We start from the raw sequence: 15459 nt of genomic DNA, 5'->3' as shown, positions 1-15459 counted from the left end.
GGTACAGTTTGTGAGGTTAAGAAAGCTTAGCCAGACTGACTTGGCCAGATGGTGCCATTTGGACTCAGGGTCTGAAAGCGGGCCCTGAAAGTCTTTATTTAATAATGTAAATGTTGCCTGAGAATATAAGCATCCGCCCTTATTGCAATAGCCCATTTTTACAGCACAGGCAGGGCTGTAAAAATGTACTAAGATTTAGAGAACTCCAACTTTGTCAGGTCTGGATCATAATAAGCCACTGACTTCATGGGCTAAGTGTTGGGGCAGCTCATGTTTCTAAGCACCTCCGTAAGTGCAGTTTCAAGAAGAGGTGGTAGGCTGCACGGCACCCATGCTGTCCTTCAGCTGTTCTTTGATTCCTTCATGATAAATGCAAGGGGAAGGTGGAATAATCCTGTGGGTTGTATCTGGTGCGACAGCCACCAGCTGAGATACACAGTCCCCCCTGAAAACAGAATTAGCATTAAGCAACAGGGTGAACAGGATAACGCTGGAAAAATCCAGTTCCATTGCAAAGTGCTGAGACTTTCTGTCTGGATACATGAGTGTGTCTGTTGTCCTGTAAAGGCTGATCCATGTATCAGCATGTATGAGTCCATTGCAGTAGAGCGCAAAGCCATTAAATCGATGGTCCTCCTCGTGTTTGCACAGGATTTTATCCCATCAAGCTGGCTGTAGACATTCTGTAAAGGCCAAAGCTGACTATGAGGATTTTCAATGAGAAAGAAAAACCAACACACACAACCAGCATACTGGTACTAGAAAAGAACCCAAATGTTTCCACCACTTTAATGAGAGGAGCCCATTTCTCCAGCCCTTTGCTTTCAAAATGCAGTGGGCATGACAAAATAGGAAGGAAGAGAGAGGACAGAGGAAGGAGGAAAGAGGAAAGAGAGAGAGAGACAGAGAAAGAAAGAAAGAAAGAGAAAGAAAGAAAAAGAAAGAGAGAAAGAGAAAGAAAGGGAGGGAGGGAGGAAAAAGTTTTTTAGAGAAAATACTTTATTTTAAAATGCCTCCTATTACTTATAATTCAGAGTTTCTTCTCTCACTTCTGTGTACATGTGCATGTGTCTGTGTATGCAAGAAAAAAAAAGCTGGGTTTCTAATTTATCCTGAAACTAAAATCATTTTCAAATCCCACTGATGTCAGTTAAGCTGAGATTTCATCTTGATTTATTTTTTCAGGATAGCAAGGTTATACAAATCTCTCCCTAGTATTAGAAGTTGGTTTTCTTTGGTTTCAGAACAGATAAAAGCACCTATCTGCACACTCAGTGAAACTGAGAGACAGCTCTCAATTATCCAAGGGGATGAGAGGGAAAAGGGGAATTGGCAGAGTTAAAGAAAGCAAAAAGATGGATGTAATCAAAGCACCTATATAATGATTTGAGAGCAGCTCTCCTTAGAAAACCTTGAAAATGGTGAACCAGGGCAATCACGAGCAGATGAAGACAAGCCTGTCTGAAGGCATGAGAGCTCTGAGACACACACTCAGGGACCATATGGTGCAGGTAGTCATTATGGAATATGGTGAAGGCTTGGCTAAACCCAACACATATAATCCTGCCACTAACTCACCAGAGCTGACTGGGTGCGTTGCAGGTCAGCAGTTTCTTCTGCTGATTCTGAAACAATGTTAACTACTGCAATCATCGAGCCCTAGCCATCTGCAGTTAACGGTGTGCAGCTAGATCTTGATGAACCGGTTGGGGTTATCTTGCATGTTATCCGTCTGTCTGGTACCTTAGATCCTCCCAGGCATTTAGTGCATCAGGTCCCCTCCATAGCAGAGAACTAGACTAGATGAACCAGACAGCCGCTTTCAGTTGTATAGATCCCTGCTGTGAAGATGGGAAATGCTTCTGTCCTGTTTCAGAGAGGCAATGGGGACATGGGGTAATTAAGATCCCCCCAAAGATATATGCAAACTAATCTATTAAACCGTGTGGATATGGTCCCAGACACTGGAACACAATTGTCCATGAAGTTGGATTGCTATGGTGGTTCCTTGTATGAATCTGGCCTAGACCAACTCTTATCGTCTCAAACAATTCCCAGGCACAAGTCAGCATTATTACAGTCAAGGGACTGTTCCCAACTGGAAGCTTAGATATTGCCATAACCTTACAAGTTAGTAGTGAAATCAGTAGTGAAAATGAGGTCAGACTGTTCTACATGGCTCAGGACCAGAGAAGGAGCCTGGGCACTCTTACTTTGCTGACACAGGTATAGATGACTACAGGCATCCCCTACCTCCAGTTTAAGTACTCCGGGGGGATTCAAGTGTCTGATCATAGGGATCTAGGGTTATTTTCGAGGTACCAGGTCATCCTGTCTCACCTTTGTCTGCCCTCCCTGAGTTTAAGGTGTTTTTGTGAGTCCTGTCTCATATCTACCAGCCCCATGCTCTGGATGCCCCACAGCAGCGCTGATGGTGCGAGAAGCCTATGTTTAATGAAGTGATTTCTATCCTTTGCCTCCCTCATACGGTTTATGGGGCTCAAATGAGCTCACTAAAGGTCAGGGCACTAAGTGAGAGTATTTGCTTAAAGTCTTGCAGTGAGGTGCCCTGTTTCAGCTGTGAAAAAGGGACTTGATGACGGCATTTCTCTGAGTATCTCAGAGGCCAACATATTCACCCCGTATATGCGAGACACAGGCTTGACACTTTCCCTTTGATAGGGAAATGAGAGTTACTGCCCCTACCTTCCAGACAAATGGTCTAAAGCCAGGTGACAAGCAGGCACGTGTGAGCCTTCGTGTTCACTTTCCATCCCTCCTCTTCAAGCTGCTCCCATTTGCAGAGGAAAAATTAAGGTTGGAGTGAGAATGAGAGAATATGACTGTATAATGTAGTGGCTTGTGCATTAAGACAAAGCTAGAGTTCCGCAGCAAGGATTCTGCCTTATTCGTTTTATATTTAAGTTAATCAATAAAGTACCTATGCAGCCTTCAGCATAAGGATCAGAATTTAGGACATCCCTGCATCCTGAACAAATGCCCAAACCACTCATGATGGTATTTTCCGTGTTTTATACCCTATCCCTCTCCTGTTGACTGGAGAGAAGGCTTGTATCTACTTACCTCTTCCACTTCACTGTACTTTCTGACCTTCCCACAGACTCATCCATGGATCTGAGAGTCACACTGATACACGTCTTCTTGTCATTGCCTTCATAGCCTGTCCTTGCTTCTGAGCAGCCTTGCTGTCTGCCTGGGACTGCTCAGTCTTTAGGTGAAAGCAGGAGTTGGGTTTATACTGGGAAAGTAGCTCTGCTAATTGTATGGGCAGATTCACGCTCCTGGAAATGAGTGGTCTCTGCTTACCTGGTAGAAGTTAGAATTATTAATGTTTTAATGTGGAGTAGATATCTTTTTTTATTATTATTATTTTTTGATGGAAGTCTTTTTTAACCACCCCCCCCAAAAAAAAATAGTAACATACTGAGATTTCATCTTGGTTTTGCCAAATTTTATGTCCACAATGTCAAACACAATGCTTTAGGGCTTTTATTTTGCAGATGATCTTTTGAGTTTTTCTTCGTTATTAAAACACTAGAAACTGTATAAGTCAGAGGTCAAAAAAAGGACTTACTGAATCACCAAAAAATTAGTGATTTTTTTTTTTCCAGAAAGATCCAATAGAAACTGGAGTTACCAGAGAACTCACTGAAAGTGATCCAAATTCTGTGCTTGGAAGCCAAAAAATGTGGCACAAAAAACCACCCAAACTTATAAAGAAAGGATTTGCTGAGATTATACTCAAGAGATCCGCGCACATTTCTTGGCTTACAAGTGCACAGACTCCCTGACCTTGTTAGTCAATCCCTTGATCTCACTTTTCTTACTTGTAAAATTGGGGTATAAACATATCTTCTACATCTGCTTTAGGGACACTTGTAACCATAAGAATCTGTACTGTATCAAAAGCTTAGATATCCTAGTGATGTCGTCCATCATATAAGGAAAGAAGAACACCTACCGGTTACAGAAGTTGGATTTGATCCTTTAACTTCAAGGTTACATTTCTTCTTAACACAAATGACTAAGTCAAGATACAAATTACACCCAGATCATTGATTTTATATATAAAAGATAAAGACAGCAAAAAAGCAAAGGGAACACTTTCTTGCAAGTTACACTTTTCTCAGTGGAGAAACCATATATAAACAGACAAAAAAATAATAGGCTCAAAATACTAAAGCTAGATAATGAAAGCAATCAGCATCCTCACAAATTTTTGTGCGTTTTGCCTAGCAATCCAGCTGCTATGAAACACCCTTCCTGTGAAACCGTTTGAGACGAGAGTTTTGTCATTTAGCTAGTCTGAGCCTGGAGCTGTCAGCCTCCTGCGAGCACCTGGCATCACGCTGACAAGGTGACACGGAAAAGCGACAAGCAAGAAAGCAGCGGCTCAGATTTTGGGAGCCAAGAGAAAGTAGCATTCTTCTTTCTGAAGGGTAAAAGAGAGCAATGAAGTGGGTTTTGAAGCTCGACACATTTTTTTAAATTGCAACAAAGAGCCAAGCCCAAAGCCTTACTGATGGGTTGCCTTTACAGATCTGCTTACCCCCTTGCATATTGTTCTCTCTCTGGTGCTCTTCTTTGCCCATCAGTAGTTAGAGCAGCTGCTGTCATAATTCCAGTCATCTTGATTAGTGGTAGCAGCTTTCTGTTTGGATGCATGGACTGGAAGAAGCCTGGTGAGCTACGAAGTTCGTGGTGAAGCAGCTCTGGTGCCCTCTAGAGTTCCCTGATTTCCATGGTCTCTCTCAATCTGGTTTTAGATTCAGCTATTGCAGAGGGACAGCACTGGTTCTTAGGGCTGAGGTATAGTAATCAACAAATTGTTATTTCCTTTTTTCTTTTTCCTTTTTTTTTCTTTTTCCTTTTTCCTTTTGTTCCTTTTTCCTTTTCTCTTTTCTCTTTTCTTTTTTTGGTTTTCAGGGTTTTTTTTCATTTCTTGTTTCTTTCATTTCTTGGTTTTTTTCATTTCTTGTTTTTTGTTTTTCTTTTTCTTTTGTCTGTTTTTTTCTTTGTTTGTTTTTTATTTTTTGTTTTACTTTGCTCCTTGTTTGCAAAAGTCATTAGGGCTCCTTCCTCTGGGATCACCCCTCATTCCCTTTCTCAAGGATACCATCTTACGTCTTTTCCTGCTCTTCCTTTAAGAAGAATTAGGAGATTTTTGTGAGCGGGTGATGAATTGCCACTATTGCCAAATTGTATTATTTGTGTTGTGAGTCTTGTGATACCAGATACTGTTAAAGTCACAGTTTCTGGAGTCAGGAAATAGATGAGAATCTCAGTTTTGTTCTCTTTATCCTCCTCATTAACAAATAAATTTCATGATTGTGGAGAAAAGGACATACATACGTTCCACAAAGATGAAAAAAGCTTGGCAGGGTTGATTTTGTTTTTCAGTCCAACACTTAATATTTCTTAAAACATTTAAGGCAGTCACCTGATTCGCAGGAAAAGGAATGCCATCTTCTCATTCCCAAATGACTGGGTTAGAAAGCTGCATTCTTCTCTGTCATCACTGTGTCCGTAGGTCTTGGTCTTTCTCAGTGCAACTTCTTGGCTGTATTAGCTGCTTTACAAGAAAAGTCTATGCATGACAGCAAGTTGGTTGAATCTCATCTCATTTGCTTCTTTGCCTTGTCATAGGGCAGAGATGTGACAGCTGACTAAGGAAAAGGAGAGGCTGAAGGAGTTGATGGCTGTATGGGGTACATGCTTGCTCTTTTTCAAAAGCACCCACTTGTCTTGGATCTCTTTGTGGTTTCTTCAGTCTGTTTGGCTCCCCAGGTAGCGATGGACAACAAGACCAGATTTTTTTCATCCATAGTTAGCCTGAAGCTTGCACTTTTCTTTTTTTTCCCCCCTCATTGGAAATCAGCCAGTTACAGGGTTATCTAGTGTTTTATTATTGCGGTATAACATGCTTTGCTAGAAACACTTCTTGGTGAGTACCCAAGGGCTTCTGTGAGTGCCACCTGCACCACCGTCCCCAGCTTTATCTTTGGCCTGTAGCTCTGAAACAGTCCATAGTCTCAGTCTTGGATGTTTCAGAGACTTCCCCTGGGCATTCTCCTAGTGTAGAAGATCAACCCTGAGGTCCAAAATCTGCACAGTTGAAATAGAATATTTTGGAAATACAAGGCATCAGCTCTAGCACTTCTCTCCCGACTCTCTCACGGAAACTTCATTGCTTTTATGAACAGTAAAAACAGATCTGTCTGCTTAGGAAGACATTTCCATAATGCACTTGTTTAGTTATGAGTGGAAAACAATCATCAGGGCCTACTTCAAGCTTTGCAACTTTTGTATCTGCTGTTTGCCACCCTGATTCTATACAACGATTATCCCTGTAGTATATGCAGGTCATGTTCCAATGTTTATCTTGACACTCAGACTAATCATGCAACATGGTTAGGCCTAGAGACTTTCTCAGGTAAAGTTAGCACAAATTAATTCCCCAGGCAACCTTCAGAGGCAACATCTTGAAATCAGTAGAAGCACCCTGAAGTCAGCAGAAGCAACTCTAACTTTATATTCTGCTCATATTAGTAAAGATAACCAAACCTGTTTCCATTTACTCTACAGCTATGAAAATCTTATCTGATTTCTCATTTTGCCATCCACTATGTTTTGTTAAATTTTGGTAAACATGCAGTGTCTTTCATATTCAGAGTTCTGAGAAACTTAGACCAAGTTCAAGCTTGCTTTTTTCTTTATTAACATTGTTTTACAGTATTTATTTATTTTAAATGAGGATATAAAGATTCAGTGCAGATGGCCTCTTCCTCCCCCATGGAGAGGGAATCTGTTTCTTTTGCAGCATGTCGGAGTTTCACCAGCCTGGGGTATGGAGGAGTCCTTGAGGTAGCTGCCAAACAAGAGTCCAAGCCTTCAGGCACACTTGGATCTTTTCACTTCTAAGTAAGGCCATCATTAAAACATGAGCAGACATAATTGCATCATAGTGCTGGGCAGGATTGCAGGCAGGTCTGGATGTCCTTAAGCATAAGGGTTTATAATATCTTGGCCTGCTATTCATTGCTTTCTTTCTTCAGATCTCTATGCACAGTACCAAAATCAGGGATTTTAGCTTTGCCTTTTAGAACAATTAAGTCACTAGTTTATAGGAGTCACAATGAAATGTAACACAGTACAGAGCTGAGAATACCCAGATGACTCCATTATGAAGCCACAATGTTTAAATTAGGCTCTAAAATCTAAAGTATCACTATGAAAGCAACTCACTTCCTAGGTGTGGGGCCTACCAAAATTGGACTGTATTCAGAGGGAGTTCGGTCACTCTGAAAAATCAGACAATTAAATGTGACTTCCAGGAAGCACATTTGAATGCTTTGCCATTAGCCTTCTGTCTGTCATACCTTGCATTTAAATATAAAATTAAACTTTCTCCCCTGACTGGAAACATATTTTGATCAGCAAAGAACAACTATCCAACATTCTTAGATTTTTCAAAGACTTTAATTTGCAGATGAATAAAGTTCAACAAAATTAGAGCGGGGAATTACTTATAAAAAAATAAGATAAAGTAGAAAATAATACCTCTCAGCCTTTTTACGGTCATTACATAAGGTGTGGCTAAAAATGCTCACAGGAGCAAGGACGGCTGGTCAGAAATTTTGCATGAAATGGTTTCTTTCAATGAAATCCAAGCAGAGCATCATGGGGAATTTAATGGGTTTTGCATATCCCCATCTGTGGAGAAGAATACACTCATCAGGAACCCAAACTAGAGTTCCCATGAGACACTGCAGTGCCATTTCACTATTTTTCCCCCATAGGAAATGCAAAGCTTTATCATGAAAAAAACTGCTGTGTTTGATGATTAGTTGTATATGAGAAGCTAAAAGGAGATAGGCTCCTATAAACCTTCTCCTGTGAGCACTGGTTTTCAGACAAGAAGTGTAGTATCTTGCTCTGGATAAAATGCCAATAACTTTGTGTGTCAATATGACCTGGGTATCCGAGCTGCCATTATTGCCAGTGAAGATCTAGGCAAGCTCTTCAAGGAAAATATAGCTGAGTAAAGATAAGCATGCAGTGTCTTTTTAAATGCTATGAGGTATTCCACCAGCCCATTACTTCTTCAAAAGGGTGCTGGTCTCCTGTAAGCCCTCTGGGTTATCTGGCCACCTGATGCAGATGTCTTGGCACCATAGGGCAACTCAAATGACTGTAGAGTCTTAAGTATAGGAAAATGAATTAAGCTCCCTTGGACTATAATGGGAGTTTAGACACAGCTGATGTATACATATACTTGTAGACACCTACACTTACACACCTTGATATCAGACTTTGTCCCATCCTGGTGTTTTCTACAGTTTTGTTCATCATTTGAGAACATTAAAGTTTTATCTTAACCCCGTGGATCATTTCTGAGCCAATCCCTGTAACTTTCCACTACAGTATTCCCACTTTGCTCTTCAGGGTGTATTGAGCTATGATATGAACACAATACTATTTCTTTTTCTGCTCAAGACATGGAGAAATGTTCAAAGAGAAGCAAGACAGAAGATATTTTTTCTACTCAAACCTTTGTAAAACTTTTTTTTTTCATCTGTTGGAAATGATTTTTTTCAGATATTGCCAAATCTTAAAATAGATTAACTAGTTTCTCTTGCATGCAAGTTTGTAAATATTTAATATATCTCTCAGTAGTAGCCATTTTCCAAAATCCCAGAAGATCCCATAAGCAGTGTAAAAATTATGAGACATTAAACTAGTAACGATACATTTGGACTTCCTTTTCATTGCTTTCTGGTATTATAAGTTCCTTTGCATTTTCAGTCATTTCTCTGGACTTACAAAAGCAAGAAATGATGATAAAATGCAAACTGGAATCTTCTTGAAGTCACCTGACTCCTAAATCTTGGGCTTGAAGCACTAAAAAATGCTATTATTTTACTACTACTGGTGATGTTGCTATTGCTACTATTAAAAACATGGCTTATGATGACTTTTTTCCTGGTGTGCCAGACATTTCTCAAAAAAAGTTTGAAATTTATAGCCAGGTATATTTACCTCTTTTTTAATGCTCAAGAAAAATTATCTTTTTTTTTTTTTGTAATAACAAGTCCAAACTTTGAGAGTCCAAACTTCAAGAGTCACGTGATATCATTAATTGGTGTCTGCAAAAGAGTCCTTGTAAATATTTAATTACCATTTTCATCTCATTACTAATTGGGATAAACATAATATCCTCCTTTGAAAAGTGCCTGGAGACTGATGGATAAACATCCTAAAAGCTAGTTATTTAGTAATTGATAGTGCCTTTGGGAGACCATTCATAAAAGACTGGACCACTTCCAGTCTGAAGTGGAGGGATATCTCCAAACTGAGCTCTCATTTTGAGTAGGACCCCCATAGGTTTGGTATCTTCCTTAGGATACCAGCATTCCTGGTAAACAGGATTCCCATCTCTAGCAGAGACAGAAAGATCACCCTGAAAGTTTTGGAGCCTTTCTGCTGGTCCTTTTTGGAACTTCCAGCATCCTGCCAATTGCCCATGCCCTGTACAACATCTTTTGCTTTGACACTATGTAACTCTTTTTCACTCATTTCTAAAATTCCTGGGAAGACTGGAAAGCCAAAGTGCAGAGGAAAAGGGTTCTCTTGCTCACTAAAGTGACATGCTCCCATTTCTGACCTACATACATTTCTCTGCATTAGATCAGGGTTTATTGGCATGGTGCCTCAAACAGCCAGAAGGTCACCACAAGGACAAGATCTTACCTGCCCTGGGATGGGAAACAGCTATTGGGTTTTTTTTAAGTAAAAAAATCACTGTAATCTGATTTTTTTCTTCATCTAAACCAATATGAAATATTGATTTCCCCAAAATGCTAGTGAACTCAAAAATCAGATCCTGTTTCTATCCCTGTCTTATTTATCATCTCAACAGAACTGAGATAATTGAAATAAGACTTTTAAAACTGCAGTGACATTTTAACCGTTAAAATAATTTTCCATTTATGTTTCTAAATGAAAACTAACAATGTTGAGGGATTTTGGGGGGATTTAGAGCCTACCAAAATAAGTCATTATAACAATAATTTGGTTGTCCATACAAAGGTATCTAGGGCTATTTGAGATGTCCTAGGCTTTACATGACTATGTCACACTGTGCACACAAAGTTTAGGCAGATAGGTCTGGAGTCAGTTACCTAAAAACAGGTCTCTAGTGCCATTTGAAATGTCCTAGGGCAGTTGAGACATCCTCACAGTGCTGATATCTATGACACAGGACCTGTGGGAAACCTACATGCTTGTGGCCCAAGAGCATTTCAATCAACTATAGGTACTTAGGTGTGCACTGAAATGCTCCTCTAAATTTAGAGACCAACCCACTGCAGCTCTGCCTGTCCACTGCATTAATAAATCATTTCAGTAATTGTGAGCGAGAAGCACCACTGACATTCAGCTACTTTGCAGTGCAGCATTACAGCAAGACAAATTCATGTTGTCTTGAGAAAACTCCTTATTTGGATAAAAAGTGCTGTGGGGTAAATTTACACTAGCAAATTCAACACCACCAGGACAAGACTGTTGGAACTTAGTTATTTTTACTATTAAATTGTTAGAACAGTCTCTGGCTGAACTACCTCTCTCCAAAACATTTCCTGGACATTGTTTGGGCATTAGCATTGGCCAAGGACCATTCCCAATAGGCAGTTTGGATTCCACCCTGTTGGATGCTCAGAGGGCTTAGTGGCATGGGCATGGCCAAACTATGCCAGTTGCCATGAGGGTCAAAGATTGCACCTTGGCATTGCTTCATTCCCAGTACAGATGCAGCCATATGTCCACGCAGAATAATCAGAACTTGTTGTTTAAGAGTCTGGTTTGGGAGACTGAATAAGCCACACACAACTGATTTCATCTACCTGAGACGGAGGAAGTCATCCCTTCTGGGAGCGAAACAGTAGCAATGCTAGAGAGCCTAGGGCACAGATCCTCTCCTGACCTCTCTGAAGTCAACGATGCTGTGTCAATATACATCAGCTGAGGATCTGTCTCATGGTGTTTCAGAGCTGATGTTCCTACCAAAAACAACCTTTGAAGCTGTATGTAGTCTGCTCTACTGCTCTTCTCTTTTCTATTTCTCCCACAGGTAATAAATAGTTTAGGGAGCAAATCTTGAATTTCACTGTAGCAAAGTCAGTGTACTGTAAACTCTTCAATGTATGTGAGTGCTTATATATTTATGTGTGCGTGTGCATTTCTTTCTTTTTCTCTCTGTCTCTCCCCCATTTATAGTTTGATCACTCATGGTTTTGGAACTCCTGCAATATGTGCTGCCCTAAGCACTTTCCAAACTGTTCTCAGTGAAATGCTGAACTACTTGGAAAAGCACACATCGCACAAAAACGGAGGAGCGGCGGAATCCGGCCAAGGACACGCCAACTCGGAGAAAGCCCCCCTGCGGAAAACTTCAGAGGCTGCTGTGAAAGAGGGCAAAACAGAAAAGACAGACTAGCTACATCAAACAGAATCTATTTCAAGAGAGTCTTGCTGCTGATATTTTTTTTAAATATATATATCATTGAGGGTGATTTATCTCCAGTGGAGCAAATCCAAAAAAAGGGGGAAAAAAGAAAAAAAAAGAAAAAAAGAAAAAAAAGAAAAGAAAAAGAGAAAGATTAAAAGAGAGAAAGAGAGCGTGAGAGAGGAAAGTATTCAACCCTAAGAACAGCAGTGTACAGTAAATGTGTGATGAAATTGTCACTTTTTTAAAATTTATGTTGCTCTAAACTACTTTTTCGTGCACGTAGTATTTGATTGTTCTGAATGATACACTAACACTGTTTTTTATAAGCACTTCTGGACTTGGCTGAGGTGGCACATGAAATTTGTCACAGGCTAACTTGAAGCACTTTCTTCTCCGGCAGCATAGTTAGGGCCAGCACATCCGTTGTGGGGCACACGGTTCCAGCATAATGGCTTTGCTCGCACGCTGGCTAGATTGAAAGAAGGGCTTCCTCTGATCCATCAGAAATGCCTGATCCACTCACCATTGGGACACACTATGGAAACCTGGCAAGAGAGGAATCCTTGGGTCGTGGGACGAATGAACTGTTCAGTGTTGGGGGCTGTATACCCCGACATAGGAATGTACAATAAAGCTGCACTGGAATGAGGCCAGAACCTGTTAGGAAACTGTCCTGACCATTCAAGAAGCAGCCATGGTGTCTCTTGCGAGAAGAGCGTCACAGACTAAAGTGAAAAAAACATTGATAGTTTCAGTAAGAGCCCTGATCCCTTTGTGAACTTCAGATTAAATGACAGCACGGGCTTCTGTCCTCTCTCTTCTCAGCCCCTGGTCCCACAGCACTGCAGTCTGCCGTATCTGGGTCTCTATTTAACCGGATGAATGCAGGCAATTGGAGTCGCCTTTTGTGTTGCCTTGATTTTATGATACTTTCTTTTCTTCAACAACTAGTTTCTGCAGCTTTATTGTCTTTAGAAATCCAACTGAGGTGCAGAGGTTCACCAGAATCCACTCACTTACAGAAAAAAAAATAAAATAAAATAAACCAAAATGACAACCAAGACAGATTGGCTTGGTCCACAACAGCTAAAGGGTTAATAACCTAGCTCTTGTACTTCTGAAATATTACTTTACTACCTACCACACATCTTCACAAAGAAAACATTTGAGGCATACTTTGAAATCAAGCCTCTCTGAGCCCAGAGGCTTTTTCCAGCCACGTTCTAACTCATCCTTTAACAAGACTTTTATTCCATTCCTTTTCTTGTTTTGCTGATAAAACTTTACTGAGAAAGTTAGAAATGATAGGGTGGGGTTATGCCGGCCATCTAAACTCCCTTTAAAATCAACAGAGCCAGAACTTTTCTTCCAAAGGACAATTCATCTCATGCTACAGTAAGACAACATATAGTTGCCCACATGTGAGTGTTTAGCACCATTTGAGATGCTTTAGGGCATCTAAGACAGCCACAGGGTTTTGACAGGTATGACATGAAACCTACAGGAGATGAGGACCCTCCTGGAGCAGGAACTGGAGTATTCCAGAAGACAGCACTAGACAGATACCTGTGGGTAGCCAACTGAACCCCACACCAGGTGTCCAAGGCAAGTAGCAGGAATCATGTGGAAGTGCCTGTCTCTCCACAGGTAATAGCTGGAATTTAATGGTGGCATTTTCCATTGCGCATGGAGTAGTCATCTTTCTCTCCCTATAACCAGTGGAGAGGAAAAGGCACTTGCAGGGTGAAGATGAATCTCATCCCAAAGTAATGATGAATCATGCCCTGGAATTGCGTGTTTTTCTCAACTAGATATAAAGCAAACAGGATAAAAGTGCTCATACACAGGTGACTACACTGTATATTTCTAGAGCTAGTTAAGATGCATTACATCTTGGATGATCAGCTATAGACTCACAGACCTGGGGGATGTGAAGACTATCCAAGGGCATTTGCAGCTATGCTGTAAGGAGCCAAACTGAATTAACAGGGTCAGAGCAATTATGGCATGATGCTGTTCCTCTTGACATCAGTAGGGATGTTGCCATCAATTAGGAAATATATTAGGAGTTAACTGAGCCCCTATCTGCTTGTGTAAGGAAATCTGCAAATCAAGTGGAACCCTGTGGTTTAGCCCAGATTCGTCCTACCTATGGTAGGTATATAACTGAGACACCTACTTTAATGCAATCAGTCTAGGCTCCCTCTGTACGCAGTGAAGGAAGTAGATGTGTGTTCATGGGACTCCACCTCCCTGACTCACTAAGATCAGCTAAGTGCCTAACAGAACTTAACCTTTACTGAATGAATTTTTCACTTCGGCACCTGTGGAAAAGTGCTAAAATCAAATGAATGTTCCCCAGTGATGCCTGCAACAGAAGCATTGCAGAATTACTCTAGAACATGAGATACCTGAGTGTGAAAGCAGCTCACCACCGATTGAGAGTGAAAAAGAAACTCATACTTCTATTTCTATTGCCCAAACTGAGGGGGAGAAAAGGAGAGGGGAAAATTTTTAAGTGTTTGACTGTGTCAGATAAACAGACTTGCCGTATGAAAATGTATTGTAAAGCCGTTTAATTGTGATCTTCTATTTCAAAACATGAAGAAATTTAAAGTAGATTTTGATGGGGGGAAAAAAGAAAAGAAAAAAATTTAAAAATTCCTTTTCAATTTTTGTCACTAAAATATCAAACTCCTGGAGATAGGGGGAATGAGTCGCTATGTAGCTTATTCTGTAAAACTGTTGAGAAAGCAGAATTATTTTATTATTATCTTATTCAAATAACTAATATTGGAAATAACATGTATACAGCATTATTTGGAATATTCAGCTATTCAGGATACATTCCAAAGTCATTACAATAATTTATTTAAAGACTTACATCTTCTGTTGTTGCACAGTTACTGTCAGTCTCTGCTCTTCAGGTAACAAATTATTTTTAATCTGGACTACCCTTTGATCTATTAATATTAATGAAGCTGAGCACTGCTGAACCCCCTTAACTTCCAGCTTTTGTCCCATTGACCTCTACAGATTTTTAAGAATGTTTCTGTACAGAATTTATTCAGGCTGATTGAACTCCCTGAGATTCTTAACATTAAGAAGCTATCTACATTTGCATCCTGGTCTTTCCCCTGTTTTTTTTCTTTAATATCTTCACACCTTTTGAAAGTAAAATTCTTTTAAAAAGGTATCTGCAAGGTTTGTTGACATTCACATGCTCTCTGTGATTTTTTTATCTGTAGGTATTTCATTAATTTTGTTGAGAGGAAAAATAATTATTACAACCTTTTCTGTTGAACTACCTGTAAGAGCACCTTGGTGTCAAAATGTCTTCGGTTTTTGAAATTGGAACTTTCAGTGGGGTTTTAAGCAATGAATTCACTGATGTTCCTCTGAAAATTTCAGCCTAAGTTCTTATCCATTTTCCACATATACAAGCACATTCCCATTGCTTTCTTCTGTTTTTAGTCCTTGTCTCTGTGGAAATGTTACCATCTCAGAACACATTCATGAATTAGATCAGCCTGAAGGAAGGGCATGGTTTGAAGTTACTGGGTGGCAAATTCAAGTATATTTGTACCTTTTTGACTTTCAAATAAATCTGGTCTGAAAAAAGTCCTCCTTTTGAGAGATCATGAAATTGTTTATTCCATTCAGGTCAAAAAATCTAGGGAATACAGAAAAGTGTCCAAACCTCCATCCCCAAAGCAGTGAGTCATTAAGGGTTGTAAACTTCAAAAACGGATACACAGTTCAAGTGCTGGCTGAGTATTTGGATCCTGTTATACTTCAGCCCATTGCCCAACTTTATAAAGTTCAGCAGTATTCCAGCTTTCCCACCACAGATCTCAAAATACAGTAAGAAGGTCCCAGAACTTACCTTATATACTGTATTTTAGTGCTATATATTAGGACCAAAAGCCGTA

At 40.1% G+C, this 15459-nt stretch overlaps 1 protein-coding gene across 1 annotated transcript in view; it reads left to right on the top strand.

Annotated features, from left to right (window-relative positions):
- The window catches only part of TFAP2D (transcription factor AP-2 delta), a 48181-nt gene extending 36568 nt beyond the window's left edge, over nt 1-11613 (top strand). The window contains exon 8 of the mRNA XM_067294857.1: nt 11296-11613. Within this exon, the coding sequence (XP_067150958.1) occupies nt 11296-11515 (220 nt within the window). The 3' untranslated portion in view covers nt 11516-11613. The remainder of the gene's footprint in view (nt 1-11295) is intronic.
- The last annotated feature ends 3846 nt before the right edge of the window (nt 11614-15459 follow it).

The sequence above is a fragment of the Apteryx mantelli genome, chromosome 3, assembly GCF_036417845.1.
Source record: "Apteryx mantelli isolate bAptMan1 chromosome 3, bAptMan1.hap1, whole genome shotgun sequence".
In the NCBI taxonomy this organism is placed as follows: Eukaryota; Metazoa; Chordata; class Aves; order Apterygiformes; family Apterygidae; genus Apteryx; species Apteryx mantelli.
This window is presented reverse-complemented; position numbering and strand designations above follow the sequence as displayed.